The sequence below is a fragment of the Larimichthys crocea genome, chromosome I (genome assembly GCF_000972845.2).
Source record: "Larimichthys crocea isolate SSNF chromosome I, L_crocea_2.0, whole genome shotgun sequence".
Taxonomy (NCBI): Eukaryota; Metazoa; Chordata; class Actinopteri; family Sciaenidae; genus Larimichthys; species Larimichthys crocea.
The window spans coordinates 30,585,275-30,603,298 of record NC_040011.1 but is presented as its reverse complement, the minus strand read 5'-3'; the positions used below and the strand labels follow the sequence as shown (position 1 = coordinate 30,603,298).

At 41.7% G+C, this 18,024-nt stretch overlaps 1 protein-coding gene across 1 annotated transcript; it reads right to left on the bottom strand.

The window, feature by feature from the left end:
- Positions 1-836: 836 nt before the first annotated feature.
- LOC109137067 (fibroblast growth factor 4) lies at positions 837-5,702 on the bottom strand. Its single transcript, XM_019254349.1, has 3 exons — positions 5,411-5,702; positions 4,146-4,249; positions 837-1,013 (listed from the first exon to the last, which is right to left on the bottom strand). The coding sequence occupies exons 1-3, from the start codon at positions 5,700-5,702 to the stop codon at positions 837-839; spliced, it is 573 nt and encodes a 190-aa protein (XP_019109894.1).
- Positions 5,703-18,024: the final 12,322 nt, after the last annotated feature.

The window sequence follows — 18,024 nt, the reverse complement described above, 5'->3', positions numbered from 1 at the left end:
AGATTCCTGAATAGGATGAAATGAAAAACCTTTATTTAGAAGGAAATTAGCTTTGACAAAAAACACAAACATACACGATAATATGACAACCAACAGAAGCATAACAACGACATGAAAGCATCATTTGGGAAAATGAAAGATATCAAGTACAGACCATGTGATCAGAGCTAGCTAAGCAGCAAGATGCTGTGTGGGACAAAGGATGTGAGGTGAAGGTTAAAGTGCATGTTCAGACCATAGAGGGTGCACTGGGTCTGCTGTGATCTGAGCTAAATACATAGTGGACTGCCATGTCAGTGTCATGTCAGTAATACTGCACACTGATTCCCTGTCCTGTTTTTGACTTGTGTTCAAGAATGATCCTGTTCCCAGCTAGTCATCCAAGTCCCCAGCAAGCCATGTGAATAGTCTGTCATTACATCACTGCTTTTTTTAGCACATACAGATGAACTTTAGCTCTCCATCAGTGTCTACACTGGACGTATTCAGTCTCGGTACTGCATTGAGGTCACTTGTACCAGTGCTCGATCCATGTTCTCTGGGACTGTCCAAGGCTCCATAACCAAAGAAAAAATGAGTTGAAGAGGAAGACGTAAGACACACATCTGCTGTTGTTGTATTTTCCTGGAGCAGCCCCTGAATAAAGAGCCCAGTGATGTTAATACTGCTTCTTACTTTGCAAGTTTGTTCATTAGGTGTTGATGTATTATGATGTATATTGTTCTTTAGTGCATAATAAGAGCATAAGGGAGCAGGAGGAGGAGACGCACAGTATAATCTGAGTGAACAGGTGCTGTGACTTCGTCTGGTTCTGTTGAGAGTTTGGATCTCAAACTTCATATCCTGGGAAGAAAGTGTGTCATGGTCATGGTGGGTGTGACCCGGTTGCCTCTCTTGGTTTTACCAGTCTTGCTGAGGCCAATGTACATGCCAGGGTAGGCAGCTGATTCATACGCATTATAGTTGTTGGCCAGGAGATTCTCCTTGAACTTGGATTCATCATTGTAATGACCCTGAGGAGAAGGAAGGGGGATAAAGACAGACAACACAAGACATCAATAATCACCCTTTCACTTTCTCCAGTGGGACAATTTGTGTGTTTTCCTCTATTTGGATTTTTGTAGGACGTGTCTCACTTCTTCCATCTTTGCTCATGACGAAGTCATAATTCAGACCACAGAGATCAGTTGGATGTAAACATGGATTCTTTAAGGCTTGTGAAGAAATGTCAGATACTGTTTTTTTCACACTCGTGTGTGTATCGATAGTGAGAAGTCAACTCAAATCTTTGTATGATTAGGCTGTGTATGGACAGGATGTGTATTCTCATTCATTACTAAGTAGAAGTACAGATTCTAGGGTTTAAAAAGACTTCTGTAGAAGTTGAAGTATCAACTCAAGCTTTTTACTCAAGTAGAAGTGTAAAAGTACTGGCTTCAAAACTACCTAAAGTATAAAAGTAAAAGTAATGTAAAGAAAAAAAAGCCATCAAACGCCACAGGGGCCTGTAGTTCTCTACACGACCTCCCCCAAAAACATCGACAGGGCGGGATCCAAACATGGAGCATCGGCACTAAAGTTTAGCTGCTCAGCTAGCATGGAGTCATCGTGACTGCGTCACAGAGCTGTGACGTCATTGTGAGACTCGGTTAGTAAAGTTTAGTCCACGTGTGAGAACTCGTGTGACACAGAGTCTCCTGTTGTGTGTGTGGACTTTGTCTGCAGTGTATCTGTGTGAACGCCTTCATTCAGCGTGGTCCTCTGGCACTGAGTTACCATGGTTACAGGAACGCCCTGAAACTTTCCAATGATAATCAATAAGAGGTTTTTAGGTTACAACATCATGAATGTAGCCTGATTGCACTTCAATGCTGAAATCTTGTGTTCTAACATATAGAACAAATGTAAAGCCTCAGAGCTTCTTTGTTATTAACAGTATGTAATAGTAATGATGCAGAAAGCTGAGAGCTCACCATCACACTGAAACTTCCTCTTAAATGATAAGAGGCTCACTGGAAACAATATTAAATATTCATAATAATAATTAATGATAATAATGAAGTAGAAAAAGAACGTACTGAAGTTCTGTAGATGCTTGATTATTTAAAACCTGAGATAAGCTTGGCATGATTAGAGAACAGCTCTTTAACTGTCGGTCAGATATTTAAACTTGATGTCTGCATTACAGAACATGGTTATCAGAGCACTTATCTTATTTTTTACGTTACCTGTAACATCTTTCACTAATTGCAAATGTGGAATATGACTTGGCTGCAGCTTGAAAAACTTTCAGTCAAAAGATTTTTTTTGCTTTAATCCATGATAGAGTGAATTTGATTGTGATTGGATGAGAAGTATAAACATATACCATTCTGACACACTATTGGTTTGTGCATGATGCATCGCCCTGCACATTACAAATCATTTTCTTTACATTACTTTTACTTTTATACTTTAAGTAGTTTTGAAGCCAGTACTTTTACACTTCTACTTGAGTAAAAAGCTTGAGTTGATACTTCAACTTCTACAGAAGTCTTTTTAAACCCTAGAATCTGTACTTCTACTTAGTAATGAATGAGAATACTTTGACACCTCTGTATTTGTATTTGTACTTCGTTACTTGACACCTCTGATGGTTATACTATCTTACATGTTTGATTTGAAAGAATTGTGATTATAACTATTTGAACTCTGCTCTCTCATGTATTTCTGTGTTTGTATGTTTGTTCTATGACTCACTGTGTGCTGAGTGTACCCTCGTGCCTCTGGCTGCATGGAGAGCTGTTTTCTCTCCTGCTCTGCTCTCTGCTGGACTGCTGCACTGCATAACGTTTCTCACAGCAGGCTTGATGTTGTTTTCCAGCCTCATTCCCTCATGGTGTGTGCATATGATGTACTGTGATGCTGGGTCTCTCGTTATGATCCAGCTTTTTATTCCTCAATTTGCTTCAGTTCAAACTAAACTACATGTTTCATTTATTAGTCATAATGATGAGAATTGAAATGATTCCAAAATCTAAAAAACAGAAGTGTTCTTGTTATATGAAGCTGACATATTTTTAGGTTTCATTCACAAATGTAATTTTGTTGACTGATGTTATTATGTGGAATTGTATTTCATGGAGCATATACAGTATTGTAGTTGAGTATGCCTGAGAAATTCCCCATGCTTATAATTCATATATTTTTTCAGGGTAATTTTTCAGCATGCTACTCCTCTCTGGTGCTCTGGTGGCACATACATTCAAAGGGTATTGAAGGTACTCTGACTTTTCTAAGCATTTCGCCACATGGTTTTCGAGTTAATCAGCAAAAATTGCTGAAAATTTCCCATAATGTTGGCTTATGGAGAGGAGAGGTCAGAATGAATGACATCAATACTAGTGAAAAATCTGCTGAAAAATACATTTGTAAACTGCTCCCATGGCCATAAATTCCAATCCACAGAAATAATATTAAAGTTAGTCGGACAATTTGTCATCTCACTCACATAAACCTGCTGAAGCTGTCACACTTGACAGTTTTGACTCCCATGTAAATTGAGAGGAGAAATTTCCTAAAGGAGCACAGCAGACCTGTTCTTTTCCAATCTCCCCAGGTCACATTTTTTAAATTTAGTCCTTAAAATTCGGTATGGACATGCTCAGAAAGATAAGGATGCTGATGGGCATTTTGGTAGTTTGATATAACATACGGTTTGGAATTGGTGGCCACTAGTTTGAAGGTGTCATTTCAAGGTTTTCTCTGTCTCTCTGCAGTCACTCGCAGACACAGTGTATCACATCTCTCCCATTTTGACTTCCTTGCACTGGCTACCTATTAAATCTAGAATAGAATTTAAAATTCTTCTCCTTACTTACAAAGCTCTTCATGGTCAGGCACCATCTTATCTAAAAGAACTCATAATACCTTACTACCCCTCTAGAACACTGCACTCTCAGGATGCTGGGTTCCTTGTGGTTCCTATAGTCTCCAAAAGTAGATTGGGAGCCAGAGCTTCATGAGTTAGTGTTTGAGCACTGTCGTTGTCCTGTGGCACCATCAGATATTCTACAAAATATGTGTCAGTGTAGTGCTAGCCTCATAAACTAATAGTTCTACAATACATCTTGTCAAGACATTAGAAAGCCCTGTTCACTTCTTACCGAACCATAGAGTTTCCCTTTGTTGTTCATGGCGATGAAGAGACCACTCCTCACCCCAAACAGAGTTACCACTCCTCTCTCCACTGGGGAAATTTCTAGAAGACCTGCAAAGAAGCATGACAATCATCAGCAGCATATAGAGTACATCATCACTTTAAGTGCTGTCCCCCAAAAAACAACTGAATGATCACAGTGTGTTTAGTTTCTCAGATGGCACAGGATGGATGGATATGTTCTTCTTCTTTTTACTCCTTAAAACATATTTATTTATTTATTATTTAAACTGTCTAAACTGTCCTTGGTTGTAATAGAGTTATTACATATACAGAGTAAAGTCTAAACATTGCACTCTTCCCTGATGATTTAGGGAGTTCACAGCATGACATTTTCACAGTCTACTTCAGGGCTGCTTCCTGTTTGGTTCCCTAAGCATAATTGCTTTGAGGTTCCCACCATAAAAATTAATTAATACATAAAAATGACTCAGGGTTTCCTCTTTGAACCAGAGATATGTTATTCATTTTTAAATAACACAGAATTACAATAACAATAATATAAATAACAGTAAAAGTGCAATCTGCTTCAATAATATTCCAACTGAAAAACAATATTTTTATGTTATTAAATAATAACATTTCCCCACATCCCTTTTTTTTCTTCTTTCTTTCTCAGCACCAGACTCCTGATGTCTTTTTGATGCCATGTTTTCATTGCTTTAGGGCTGATGTCAGGTGTGTGTTTGACTGCTGTAGCCTAATTGAACAAACCACTGTGTGATGGGGGATGTTGTATTTTATCATTCTGAGAAAAATAACTTTAATTAGAGCAGCCGTCCCACATACGAAGGCTCAGTTCTTGCTGCGGAAGCCCAGGGTTCCAATCCGACCTGTGGCTCTTTCACACATGTCATTCCCCATCTCTCTCTCCCCACATTCCTATCACTCTTCAGCTGTCTCTGTCAGAAATAAAGCTTGAAAAGGAAAAAAAACTAACTTTAATAACCTAATCTAACTCCTGCCACTAACCTGAAGCTCCTCCATCCACTCTCTCTCGCTCGTCCACTCACACCTTACACACACACACAGTCTGAACGTGTTCAGTTTCATTCTACCACTGAGCCCTTAAAACTGCAGGCTGAGATTGAAGGATTTTAAGGTTGTAAGAAGTGAAAGCTCTCAGGCCACCTAAACACATTGCTTATGACCAGTCCCACAGTCATTTGCCTGATTTTCATGGACTTCAACAGGGAATGATCAAATACTTACTGTATCTGTTTTCATTATGCACGCCTGTGATCTTCCCGTTTGGTAAGACCTGAATGTGGAAGCCGATGCCAACATTACAGTAAAGCCTTCTCAGTCTCTTTATCCCCAGCAGGTACTCTCCATCTCTAGGCATCACCTCCCTCTTGTCCCAGGAGTTGCCGCTGGCCCAAACCAATGAGCCGGTGTTCTGTATGTTTTGTCTCTTACTGCTAATGACTGGGAGAGGACCAAAGGAGCTGCACAGGAGGATCCCATACAGGAACAGAGGGAGCTTGGACCTCAAAGATGACATCCTCTTCTTGCCAATTCCAGGAATCACAGAAGTACACAACTATTGTGTATTTATAGGCCACTCAAATGTTAGTTAGTATGAAATCTTTGCAGCCTCATTCTCACAGAGAAACACTTTGAAGAAAATGCCTCACTTTTTAAAACCCAGAGAAAAGTTTCAGTATGCATATTTAAACATCTCAAAAAGAATAAAAACTGAACCAGTGCAGAGTCCCGTGTTCCATTGGTTTGTTTCCTGCTCCCCAGTCTGGCTTCCTCCTCAGGTAGATATCCAGCAGACAGACAGACAGCACACTTATATGTTCCCCATATGACATCACACACCACCTGCTGCTGTGTTTGTCTGTGAGTCACAGATGCTGTAGAAGCACACAAACTGAGAAATACATAAAACACATAGTGACAGAAAACAAAGAGGAACACGCAAGTATAGTTAGTAAAGAGAGTATACTGTCCCGCAATGTGTGACACTTTTTTTACACTTGATGTCCTTCAAAAGCTTTATTTTGTAGAAGAAGATATACTTTATTAATCCCTCAATGGGGAAATTCTTTTTTTTACTCTATTTTATAATTTTTTTTACATGCATTTTGACCCGGACACACACACACATGCAGTACAACGGCATAGACATGTGGAACAAATGTGGAGAGAGATGGTAGAGTGATGGGCAGCCAGCCAGACCAGCGCCCAGCGAGCAGTTGTGGGGGGGGGGGGGTGGGGGGGGGTCGTTTCCCTCTTCTTTACTCAAGGGCACCTCGGCAGTGCCCAGGAGATGAACTGGCACCTCTCCAGCTACCAGTCCACTTTCCATATTTTTGGTCCATGTGGGACTTGAACCGGTTCCCAAGCCAAGTTCCCAAGCCAAGTCCCTATGGACTGAGCTACTGCCGCCCCCCTGAAACTAAAAAACTGAAACTGAAACAAAGCATAAAATAAAAACACAGATTAGAACATACTAAGACAGCTCAAGATTTTAGAGCAAAGCAAGGCACAAATCAAAGAAAATGCATCACCACATGGCAAGCAGGCTAGCTAGCTCCTCAAAGGCAAAGTTTGTCTTCTGTCCATTTTCTTCAATTCTGAAGAGTAGCGAGGTATTCTCTCCTCCATCTCTTGTAAAAAAGTGTCTAGCTCTGCTGGGTCAAAGTTGCCAGAAGGTGCTGATAGAGCACTTATCTTCTGAGTCAAAACCATCACTGGATTGAGGACAGTTGGCATCTCTGGGTCTGTAAGCAACCATACTAGCATTCTTGTATTAATTATCGCCATGACTTCAGCCATCAAGGTACTCAGTACTTCATGTGTAGGTTGAGCATGTGCAGACTGGATGAGCATTGCATCCAGGATCCGCCTTGCAACCCTAATAAGTCTTTCCCATGACCCACCCATGTGTGAAGAATATGCAGGGTTAAATTGCCATGTGCAGGCTCTTTCCTGAAGATAGCTGTTCAGTGTAACATCACTGTGTTCAATACTCAACTCTTTGCAGGCACTAATAAACTTTTGCAGGTTCACGAATCAAACTCTGTGCCAAGCTGGTTTTTTTTACAGTGGACACAAGGCAATTTACTGTACATATACATTTTAGTCCACTTTGAAAAGGCTAAAAAAAAAGCTCAGATCTGCCAATGAACTTCCTCTCCTTTAATCTACACAAGTCTATTCTCTGCATATTCACTACACTGTCGATGAGGTTCTGATTGGCCCGTGACTATCAAATATCAATCTCTGGCTTTCTCGTTCGAAAGGTGAGAAAGTCCCTTCATACAAGAAGGTAGATCCACATGGTAAAAGGTCATTGAGGGCATATTGCCCCAACTTTAGATGTTCCTTTTCCACATCACACCAGAACTATCGCTGTCTGGGCTGCATCTGCATCTTTAGCACAGTCCCTCACCATGCCGCTCCACTGCCATCTTTGACTTTTAAATCTTCTTTTTAAATCAACCATGTTGACGGTATGTCTTAGTAGATACATCTGCATCTGCATACTACAGGGTGTCCAGCAGTGACAGGTGAGCCAATACCAGTCTCTCAAAAGATTTCACAGATGTCAGGACGACGGGTCTGTAGTCATTAGCGTTTAGCCTTTAGTTCCAGTGATCTGTTGAAGATCTGTATGTGGTCCTGGTGCCTTCCTGATCTTCCGTTACTGAAAGAGGTGACAGACATTCTCTTCACAGATCCTCAGTGCAGGTGGGGGGTCAGTGGGTAGCCCACTCTTTTTATGAGTCATTTTACATAGGCTGAGGGATCATGTCTGGAAGAAAACACAGCATGCAGTGTATGTCACTGACTGAACTCTAGGTCCTCCTGTATATGCTGCTCATGGAGGGTTAACAAGAAGCTCCTTCCTTTATGTTTTCTGTTTTTTAATACAGGTATCTGTTATAATTATGTTCTATCTCTTTATCCTTTGTAGTTTTAATTGGTTTATCTTATTCCTCCTTTCCTCTCCTGTTATGCCAAAAAAGTTTAATTATATATTAATGAAAGTCAGATTTTTGTCCGCTTTGTTAATTTGTGACTTTCTTCACTGTGTCGACAATAACAACAACTGCCACTCACATGTGTCATGGGGAACTGTGGAATAAAGAAAGTGTTATTTCAGTGAGGCACAGCATTAATCATTCATATTCTATCTATGATACAGTCAGTTCAGTTTACTTTTTGAGTAGAAAGCTCACACTCCTCTATGGAAGTTGTGCTGCTGCTGGGAGCACACAGGTAGCTCAAGCATCAAGACACATTGCAAACAACAATGTGATTCATACCAACAAATGCTGGCCTATCTAGTCTGCACATAATACAACAACAGTGGAGACTTGATATCATGTGACACATGGTGCGTCAGAGCTCTGCTCATGTAGAGAAAGAGAAAGAGAGGGAGGGGCAATGATGGATTATGTGTGTGCATATGTGAGGAGAAAACCTCATTGTAGTTGTGACGTGGGTAACCAATTATCAACACTTGCTCTGACATCAAACCTTGTCAACAGAGTTCCCCCAAGCTATGTGGGACCAGCTGTGACACTGGCAGGCCAAGAGAATCCTCATAATCTGTGTTCACAAACAGTGTTCCTCAGAATTCATGAAGAGATTTTCTCATTCACCTCCTTCTGTGTTTTATCCTCTGTGCAAGAATGCAATTTAGTAATCCTAATCACATTTGACAAATGAACTTCTATGACTCACTACTACTCAAACAAGAACCCACATGTGTAGGCCATATGGTATTTATTTACATTTTGATTAATAAATGTTTCACATGGATCTCTGTTTTAGACAGGCCACAGTTCATCAAAAATCACCATCATTACCCAAATGGAATACATTGAGAGTGCCAATAAATTAGTGAATGTTGTGTAATGTAAAAGTGCCTTGCTTGGTTGAAATATATAGAGAGACTTAACAATGCCACCACAAACAAAGAAACACTGTTTAAACTTAGCACAGAGAGCTGAAATATACTGAGTATATAGTGACTGCACTGGCTGTGTACCAGGATCAGTGGACTGGGTGGGTTTGACAACCAACATAACCTGCTGGTGACAAGTGCTAGCAAAGAAGCTTTGGGACACATGGAGCAAGATGTTTTTTAAGGCTGAAGGAGAGAGGAAGCCAGTGGGTAATGAACAGGAAGTGGATAGAACAAGATCTGGAGCTGGGCTCTGAGTGGGCTCTATTTCTTTTTCATTCAGAATGGTCTTGATGTCCCTTGTGATCCAGGGCTTTTTGTTGGGGTCCAGGCAGAAACAACATTGTCCAAACAGGAATTCACATATACTGTGTTGCTGTGTGTGAACCTCTCAACATCTTGGTGCTCAGTCACCTCCTCAGAACAACTCCTCAAAGTCTTGTGTGCCTGCAGCGACCATCCTGTCCTGGTGGTCACAGGCTGCTGTTAAAGAGGATCTGTGAAGGGTTTCACCATGGGCCTGAGCTGCTCCAGAACCAGTCTCTCCATCGTCTTCATGATGTGCGATGTTAAAGCTACAGGTCTGTAAGGCAAGGTAAGGCAAGGCAAGTTTATTTGTATAGCACAATTCGTACACAAGGCAATTCATAGTGCTTTACAGAGGCAGGGAAAAACATTTGACATTAAGACAAGCAATAGCAATAGAAATAAAAAATGCAAAAGAAGAAAATTTGATTAAAAATATCAGAATGTCATTTAAAATCATTAAAACAGCAAATTTGAAAACAATTTAAAACATTAAACGAATCACTGGATTATGATTAAAAATTCTTTAAAAGTTCTTTAAAAGAGCTCAGCCATAAGCACGTGAAAATAGAAACGTTTTTAACCTGGATTTAAAAGTGCTCAGAGTTGGGGCTGATTTCAGTCCTGCTGGTAGTTTGTTCCAGTTGTGAGCAGCATAACTGCTAAATGCTGCTTTACCGTGTCTGGTTTGAACTCTGTGCTCCACTATCTGACCTGAGTCAGTAGAAAACCCTAAACCCTACTGGGTCTATATTCTACTAACATTTCGTTTATGTATTGTGGGCCTAAACCATTCAGTGATTTGTAACATAGAGCAGAACTTTAAAATCTATTCTGTGGCTAACTGGGAGTCAGTGTAAAGACTTAAGAACTGGGGTGATGTGTTCTGATCTCTTTGTTCTGGTCAAAACTCGAGCTGCTGCGTTGAATGAGCTGCAGCTGTTTGTATTTTTGGGGGAGTCCAGTCAAAAGACCTTACAGTGTCAAGTCTACTGGAGATGAAAGCATGGATCAGCTTCTCCTGATCTGTTTGGGACATAAAGCGCTTAACTCTGGATATGTTCTTAGTTGGTAGAAGGCTGTTTTGGTGACTGATTTTATGTGACTGTTGAAGGTCAGATTGGTCTATCATACGCCAAGTTTCGGACTTGGTCTTTAGTTTCTAGAGACAGTAACTCAAGGTGTTTACTGACAGCAACCCTCTTCTCTTTATTGCCAAAAACAATGACCTCAGTTTTTTCTTGATTTAACTAAAGAAAATTTTGGTTCATCCAATTTTTGACTCGCTCAAGACAGTTACACAATGACTCTATAGGACTGCAGTCATCTGGGGACAGCGCAAGATATTCTGTGTGTCTCTGCATAACTATGATAGTTGACATTAGAATCTGCAGAATTTGCCCAAAGGCAGCATATATAGGCTGAACAAAAGGGGTCCAAGAACTGACCCCTGAGGAACCCCACATGTCATAGCCACTCGATCTGATTGATTGCTTCCAATGGTCACAAAATAACTCCGCTCCTCCAAGTAGGACCTGAACCATTCTAGGACTGTTCCACGGAGTCCTGCCCATGTTTCCAATCTGTTCAGCAGTGTGCTGTGATCCACAGTGTCAAATGCAGCACTTGAGATCCAGCAGGACCAGAACTGATACTTTGCCTGAGTCAGTGTTCAACCTTATGTCATTTAACACTCTAATAAGAGCTGTTTCTGTACTGTGGTGAGCTCGAAAACCTGATTGAAACAAAAAGTCCACTGGAGTTCAAGTAATTACTGAGTTGATTAAAAACCACTTTCTCAACAATCTGGCTATAAAGGAAGATTTGAGACAGGTCTGTAGTTGGTTAACTTGGAAGTATCCAGCGTTCGCTTTTTTAATAGTGGCTTGATGGCAGCTACTTTTAGGGGTTTAGGAAACGTGCCGATTGAAGTGAGCAATTTATTATTTGCTGCAGATCTGTTTGGACAGATTTTACAATAGCTTTAAAAAAGTCAGATGGCATTGTGTCAAGACAGCATGTCGATGATTTAAGATGCTGAACTGTTTCTTCTATGTTTTTGATCAACTGTATTAAATTCTGACATCACATTCCTGATTCATTCCTAGGCGGTTTTAGGGATTGCGTCACTTTATCATTTTGTAGATTTGTGTTGATATTTAACTTTATAGATTGTATTTTTTCATTGAAAAAGTGAGCAAATTCATTGCATTTTTCTTTTGAAGAGAGTTCTGGAACTATCTTATTTGGGGGGTTTGTAAGCTTATCAACTATAGCAAACAGAGTGCGAGTGTTGTTGATGTCTTATTAATAATTTTAGAAGTGTGCTGTCTAGCCTTGATTAACTCATGGTTGAAATTACTGAGACTTTGTTTGTAGAGGTCGTGGTGAATTTGGGTTTAGTTTTTCTCCATTTACGCTCTGCTTTCCTGCATTCTGTTTTCAATGCCTTTACCGTCATAGTGTTCCTCCATGGTGATCTCTGTCTACTCAAGGTCATCTTAGTTTTAATAGGTGCAACAGCATCCATGACATTTGAGATTTTCCAGTTGAAATTATCCAGGAGTTCATCAACTGTCTCTGCGCTCACAGTTGGTGACATTGCTATAGCCTCCATTAACTTAGCACTAGTATTCTCATTTATGTACCTTTTCCTAACAGACACAGAGGTTATCTGAATGTTTGGAATTATCTGTAAGTCAAAGAACACGCAGAAATGATCAGAAAGAGCCAAGTCCTTAACAACAACAGAAGAAATGTCAACACCTTTAGAGATAACCAGATCTAGAGTGTGTCCCCGAGTGTGTGTGGGCCCTTTCACGTGTTGGACAAGGCCAAAGGTGTGCTGGTCTGTAGTCATTGGGGGTCGCTGGGGCGTGGAGTTTTGGGGACTGGAACCAGGCAGGACGTCTTCCAAAGCAGAGGGACTTTCTGCAGAAAGAAGATGGTGTGAAGTACTCTACAGAAGTGGGGGGCACAGGCTTTAAGCACCCTAGGGCAGATGTTATCAGGGCCTGCAGCCTTGCTTTAGTGGAGCTTTTGAAGCTGTCGACTGACCTGGTCAGGAGTGAAGGACACTGAAGAGGTGGGTGTGGAGTCGAGTTGTGTAGGACAGGAGTTGTGAAGAGGGGAAGGGGCAGGTGTGTCCGATGGGGGGTCTGAGGGGAGGGGGAGGTACAGAGTGTTGGGTGGGCGAGGTTACCATCAAACCTATTGAAAAATAGATTCATGTTGTTGGCCCACTCCCTGGTGTCGTTCCCCCCTCTATTAGCAGCACTTTTAATTCCAGTGATGGTTGTCATGCCACTCCATACCTCTTTTAAATTGTTCTGCTGGAGCTTCCCTCTAGTTCCTCCTGTATGCATCCTTAGCTTCCTTAATCTTAATTTTAAATTGCTGTTGGACTTTTCTCACCTCCTCACTGTCCTCATTCCTGAAAGCTCTCTTCTTTGCATTCAGGATGTCTTTGATGTCCTTTGTTACCCACGGCTTGTTTGTTGGCATAACAAAGGTGGTGCTTGGTGGTCCGTGGTGTCAACACAGAAAGTGTGGCTCGCAGAGTGCATTCCAGTCTGTCACCACAAAACATTCCTGAAGTGCCCCAGTAGCCTCCTCCGTCCATCTCCTCACAGTTCTGGTGGCCACAGGTTTCTCCTTACCAGAGGCACATAGCAGGATTTGAGTGTACCAGGTTGTGGTCTGACCTCCCAGTGAGGGAAGGGCAGTTGAGCTGTATGCATCTTTATACACATAGTTAGAAAATCAGGAAGGGGTAGATCAAGTGGAAAAATGGAGGGCAGAATGGGGTTTTAAATTTTCAGTGGAAAAAAGTAAAGTAATGTTCTCCTCAAAAAGAAAATCAGTGAAAATAAAAAGTTATATGGAAAGAAGAGGTAAACAGCATGCAATTCTTGGGATTGATTTTGATTCTAGATTAACGTGGGAGAACATGTGAAGGGAATAGTTAAAAAAGTAAGGGAGGATTGAATATATGAGGTGTTGGCCGGGTTAGAGTGTGGAGCTGATTATGTCATTAAAATATATATATATTATATATATAAATAATTATATATAATAATATATATATATATATATATATATATATATATATATATATATATATATATACTAAATATATATATATACAATAGCCCTAATTATCTAGATAGAGTACGGTGGTGTGGGGTACGGATCAGCAGCTAAATCGGTCCTCTCGCAGCTAGATGTTATTCAGTCTCGAGCATTAAGAACTTGTCTAGGAGCAATGAAAACAGCTCCAGGAAGTTCCCTTCAGGCTGAAGCAGGAGAAATGCCTATGGGCTAAGAAGAAAACAGCTTATAGCCAATTACTGGACAAATGAAGACCATCCAACAAAGAGAGATTTGGAAATGTCTTGGGAAAAGGGGAAAGAACAAAAATCAAGCTTTGGATTTGTCAGTGACGGAATAGCAGAACGACTAAAATACAGATAGAATTCAGCCCAACAGTTTTGTGGACAACAATACCAGAATGGGTGATACAAGAAGCAAGCGTAGATCTGGAAATGTGGGATGTCTAGAAGAAATAAAAAAAGCGGACCTAGTACAGGTATTTTATAACTACGTAAATGTAAAGTATGGGGAATATGTTTACATATACACCAGATGGATCAAATGATCCAAAAACAGGAGCAACAGGTGCAGCAGTGGTGGTTCAGTCATCTATCACAATATCAAAAGAACATCAGATCATTTAAAACATATATGCAGTGGAGATATGTGCATATATTACTGACAATAGAATGGGTGGAGGACAGGGTGGACAGGAAGACAGTCATATGTAGTGATTCCGTTTCATCACTCAACATAATTATCATAATATCAGGGAAACATCCAACTGGTCCATGTAGCTGTGGAGAGAGACAGTGGAGCATGTGATGGTTGCTTGTCATGGTATGAAAGGGAGAGGAAGAGATATAGCGGGCTGTGGAAGACAGGAAGAGTGAGAAGAGTTTCAAGAGTAGAACAGAATGTGGGAATGTAGAGAAGGGAGGAAACATTATGAGATATCTAGTTTTAACTGGGTTAATAAGATACAACAAAGAAGAAGTAAAGAATAAAGTCCAGAAGAGGGCGGTATAGGCAACAATAAGGATGCGGACTGCCGTTAAACAGCTAAGCAGAAGAAGCAGCAGAAGGTGGAGGTGAAGTGATAAGCGCAGCTCTGTGTTCATCCTCTCTGTGTCAGGATGGCTGAGCGGCTCGCTGCGGCGGGTCGGACCGGAGCACGCGGTAGGTTGTTAAAGAGCGTGTTGAAGCTGGGTCCAGGGTCAGTGTCTGTTCTGTGTGCTGTGTCTTTGTGTACAGTGTTAGCAGCGGCTATGCTAACTGTAAGCTAGGTCTGACAAAGCCAGGCTGAACTTTATGTCGTGCTCACGGTAACCGGCTGACAGCAGAGACACCGTGCTCAGGCTCACCGTGAACGGAGGCTCTTCCGTTAGAAGGGGCTGGTGTCTGCTGTCTGTGTGTGAGCGGCCGTGCAGTCCACGCCAGCTGCAGAAGTCACAGAGGAAGGCTCGTTGTGTTGTGCTGCTCACACACACACACACACACACACACACTGCTGCTCACACACCACCTTTCTCTGAGTCATGTTTCCTTCTCGGTGTGTGTGGAAGGTAACGTAAGTGGACAGTACCTAAAAACCTACTTCCTGAGTTCACACACTTCTGTTACAGTCACTGAAGAAGGAAGTGGACCTTATGTTGTCTCTAGGGATAATTCAACCCTCAAAAAGTGAGTGGTGTAATCCTGTGGTTCTGGTTCCAAAAAAGGATGGAACAATCCGGTTCTGCATCGACTTCAGGTACCTGAACTCAATTTCAAAATTTGATTCATACCCTACTCCACGTATTGATGACCTTATCCAGTGTCTAGGGAAGGCAAAATACCTGACCACAGTCGACCTCTGCAAAGGCTACTGGCAGGTGCCCCTGACCCAGCGGTCTCAGGAGTTGACAGCCTTTCGGACCCCCTGGGGGCTGTTCCAGTTCACAGTCCTGCCATTAGGGTTGCATGGGGCCCCTGCAACCTTTCAAAGATTGATGGACCAGGTACTCTGTGGACTCTCTGATTTTTCATGTGCATACCTTGATGATATTGTTATCTATAGCAGCACCTGGGAAGAGCATCTGAGGCACCTGGGAGAGGTCCTGGAACGGCTGAGGTCAGCAGGCCTGACAGTCAATCCAGCAAAGTGTGTCATTGCCAGAGAAGAGACTGAGTATCTCGGTTTCACCATTGGAGGTGGGTTAATAAAACCACAAGTTCATAAAGTCCATGCACTTGAGTCCTGCCCTCTCCCTCAAACTAGGAAGCAGCTGAGATCTTTCCTGGGAATGGCTGGCTTCTACCATCGGTTTATACCAAATTTCTCAGCCAGAGCTGCTCTCCTCAATGATCGAACCGGCTCCAGATGCCCTAACCATATTCAGTGGACAGCTGAGGCAGTGGAAGCTTTCAAGGACATCCAGAGATCTCTGAGTAAGAACCCTGTCCTTCACAGTCCAGATTTTGAGAAACATTTTGTATTGCAAACCGATGCGTCTGAGAGGGGTGTTGGAGCTGTGCTTCTTCAGGGACCGAAAGAGGACCGGCATCCTGTGGCTTACATCAGCCGGAAGGACTTCGACACCGGCCCCAGTAGTAATTGGCAAGGACTCGTCTAGCGACAGTGACTTGTGGCTACTAGTCCCAGAAACGCCTTTGCTGCAGGCTGGAGCAGTACCAAGTTTGTCTGGCACCACTAACTCTCCTGTTGCAGAAGCCCGACCAATTCCAGACACACCTTTGGCACAGGGAAGCGCTAGTGCAACCCGGCTCCATCTTTAGGTCAGTCTAGCCATAGCGAGGCCTTACGCCATACAGCCCGTCCTACAGCTGGTCAACATCCAAATGTTCACCGTCTCCCTCGTGCTGTTAACTTCAGAGACCAGGGGATTGAACAACTGCCCGGGCTAGTGTTAAATGCCCAGTCTGCCCTATTTCGGCCTTGGTGTTAGCTTGGTAACGTTGTTGGTTCATCGTCGGGGCAACGATGCAAAGGTGGGGGGTAGAATGTGGCAGGTTGAGGGTTTTCCCTCCCCTTTTTCACTCGCCACGGCATGAGCACACTCAGGTGCAGTGATTGCAGGCAGTGCGTATATAGGGTGAAGCAATTAGTGCTCAGGTGTGTGTCTTGGTCCTGGAGCTGGTGGCAGCAGTCGTGGTGCGGTCCTGTTCGGTGTGGCAGCAGTGTAATTTTGCGACTCAGAAAACCTGTATCCAAATTGTAAGTAGCTGTTTTCAGTTTTGTCATTTGTAAATTGTAAATTTGCGTTGTTTTGGTTTTGATTTTGTTTCTCTTTTTTGGTGCGTTATTTCGTTTCAGTCTTTGAATTGGTTTTGTTTTTGTTTATTTTGTTTTGGGTTAATTGCCCTATGGTATTTTGCGCTTTTTTTTCTTATTTTGCTTTTTCTTTTATTTTGTTTAGATTAAGTGACAACTTAAGTTACTCTCCTCCTATTAAAGGCACTCTGACGTGATGACGTACATTGTAGACTTACGCATACACACCGAGATGCTGTGATTTTTCTTATAAATTGACTGTGTTGCCTTGGGTTTGATTTTCCTCTCGTTGTATTATTTGGGGTTTATCTATAGTGTGTTTTCTATTTGATATTATGTTGGAAATCTCCTGCATCCTGTGCGTTTGTATTGTGTCTGACCATCACCTGTAGAAGTCAATTTAGTGCAGTCTGTTGGAGGCCACACACAGTCAGCTGTTTTTGTTATTTTTTGATTGTCACTTAGTTTGAAAAGATTAAATAAAATATATTTTTTTATACTGAAATCACGTCTGCCTTAGTGTGCTCTTTGAACCTGTGTGACCTTAAGACTCCCTTGGTGGAGTTCCTGGGGTTTAGGTCCCCCCAGGTGCCGTTGTTGAGCTTTTCAATACAAGAAGCAAGCGTAGATCTGGAAATATGGGATGTCTAGAGAAGAAATAAAACAGCGGACCTAGTACAAGAATTTTATAACTACGTAAATGTAAAGTATGGGGAATATGTTTACATATACACAGATGGATCAAAAGATCCAAAAACAGGAGCAACAGGTGCAGCAGTGGTGGTTCAGTCATCATATCACAATATCAAAAAGAACATCAGATCATTTAAACATATATGCAGTGGAGATATGTGCAATATTACTGACAATAGAATGGGTGGAGGACAGGGTGGACAGGAAGACAGTCATATGTAGTGATTCCGTTTCATCACTCAACATAATTATCATAATATCAGGGAAACATCCAACTGGTCCATGTAGCTGTGGAGAGAGACAGTGGAGCATGTGATGGTTGCTTGTCATGGATATGAAAGGGAGAGGAAGAGATGATAGCGGGCTGTGGAAGACAGGAAGAGTGGAGAAGAGTTTCAAGAGTAGAACAGAATGTGGGAAATGTAGAGAAGGGAGGAAAATCATTATGAGATATCTAGTTTTAACTGGGTTAATAAGAATACAACAAAGAAGAAGTAAAGAATAAAGTCCAGAAGAGGGCGGTATAGGCAACAATAA

Coding starts and splice junctions, on each gene's coding strand:
- LOC109137067 (XM_019254349.1), bottom strand. CDS start 5,702: ATGTCATCTTTGAGGTCCAAGCTCCCTCTGTTCCTGTATGGGATCCTC. Junction 4,250..5,410: donor GCATAATGAAAACAGATACA/GTAAGTATTTGA, acceptor GCTTCTTTGCAG/GTCTTCTAGAAATTTCCCCA. Junction 1,014..4,145: donor AAGGGAAACTCTATGGTTCG/GTAAGAAGTGAA, acceptor CCTTCTCCTCAG/GGTCATTACAATGATGAATC.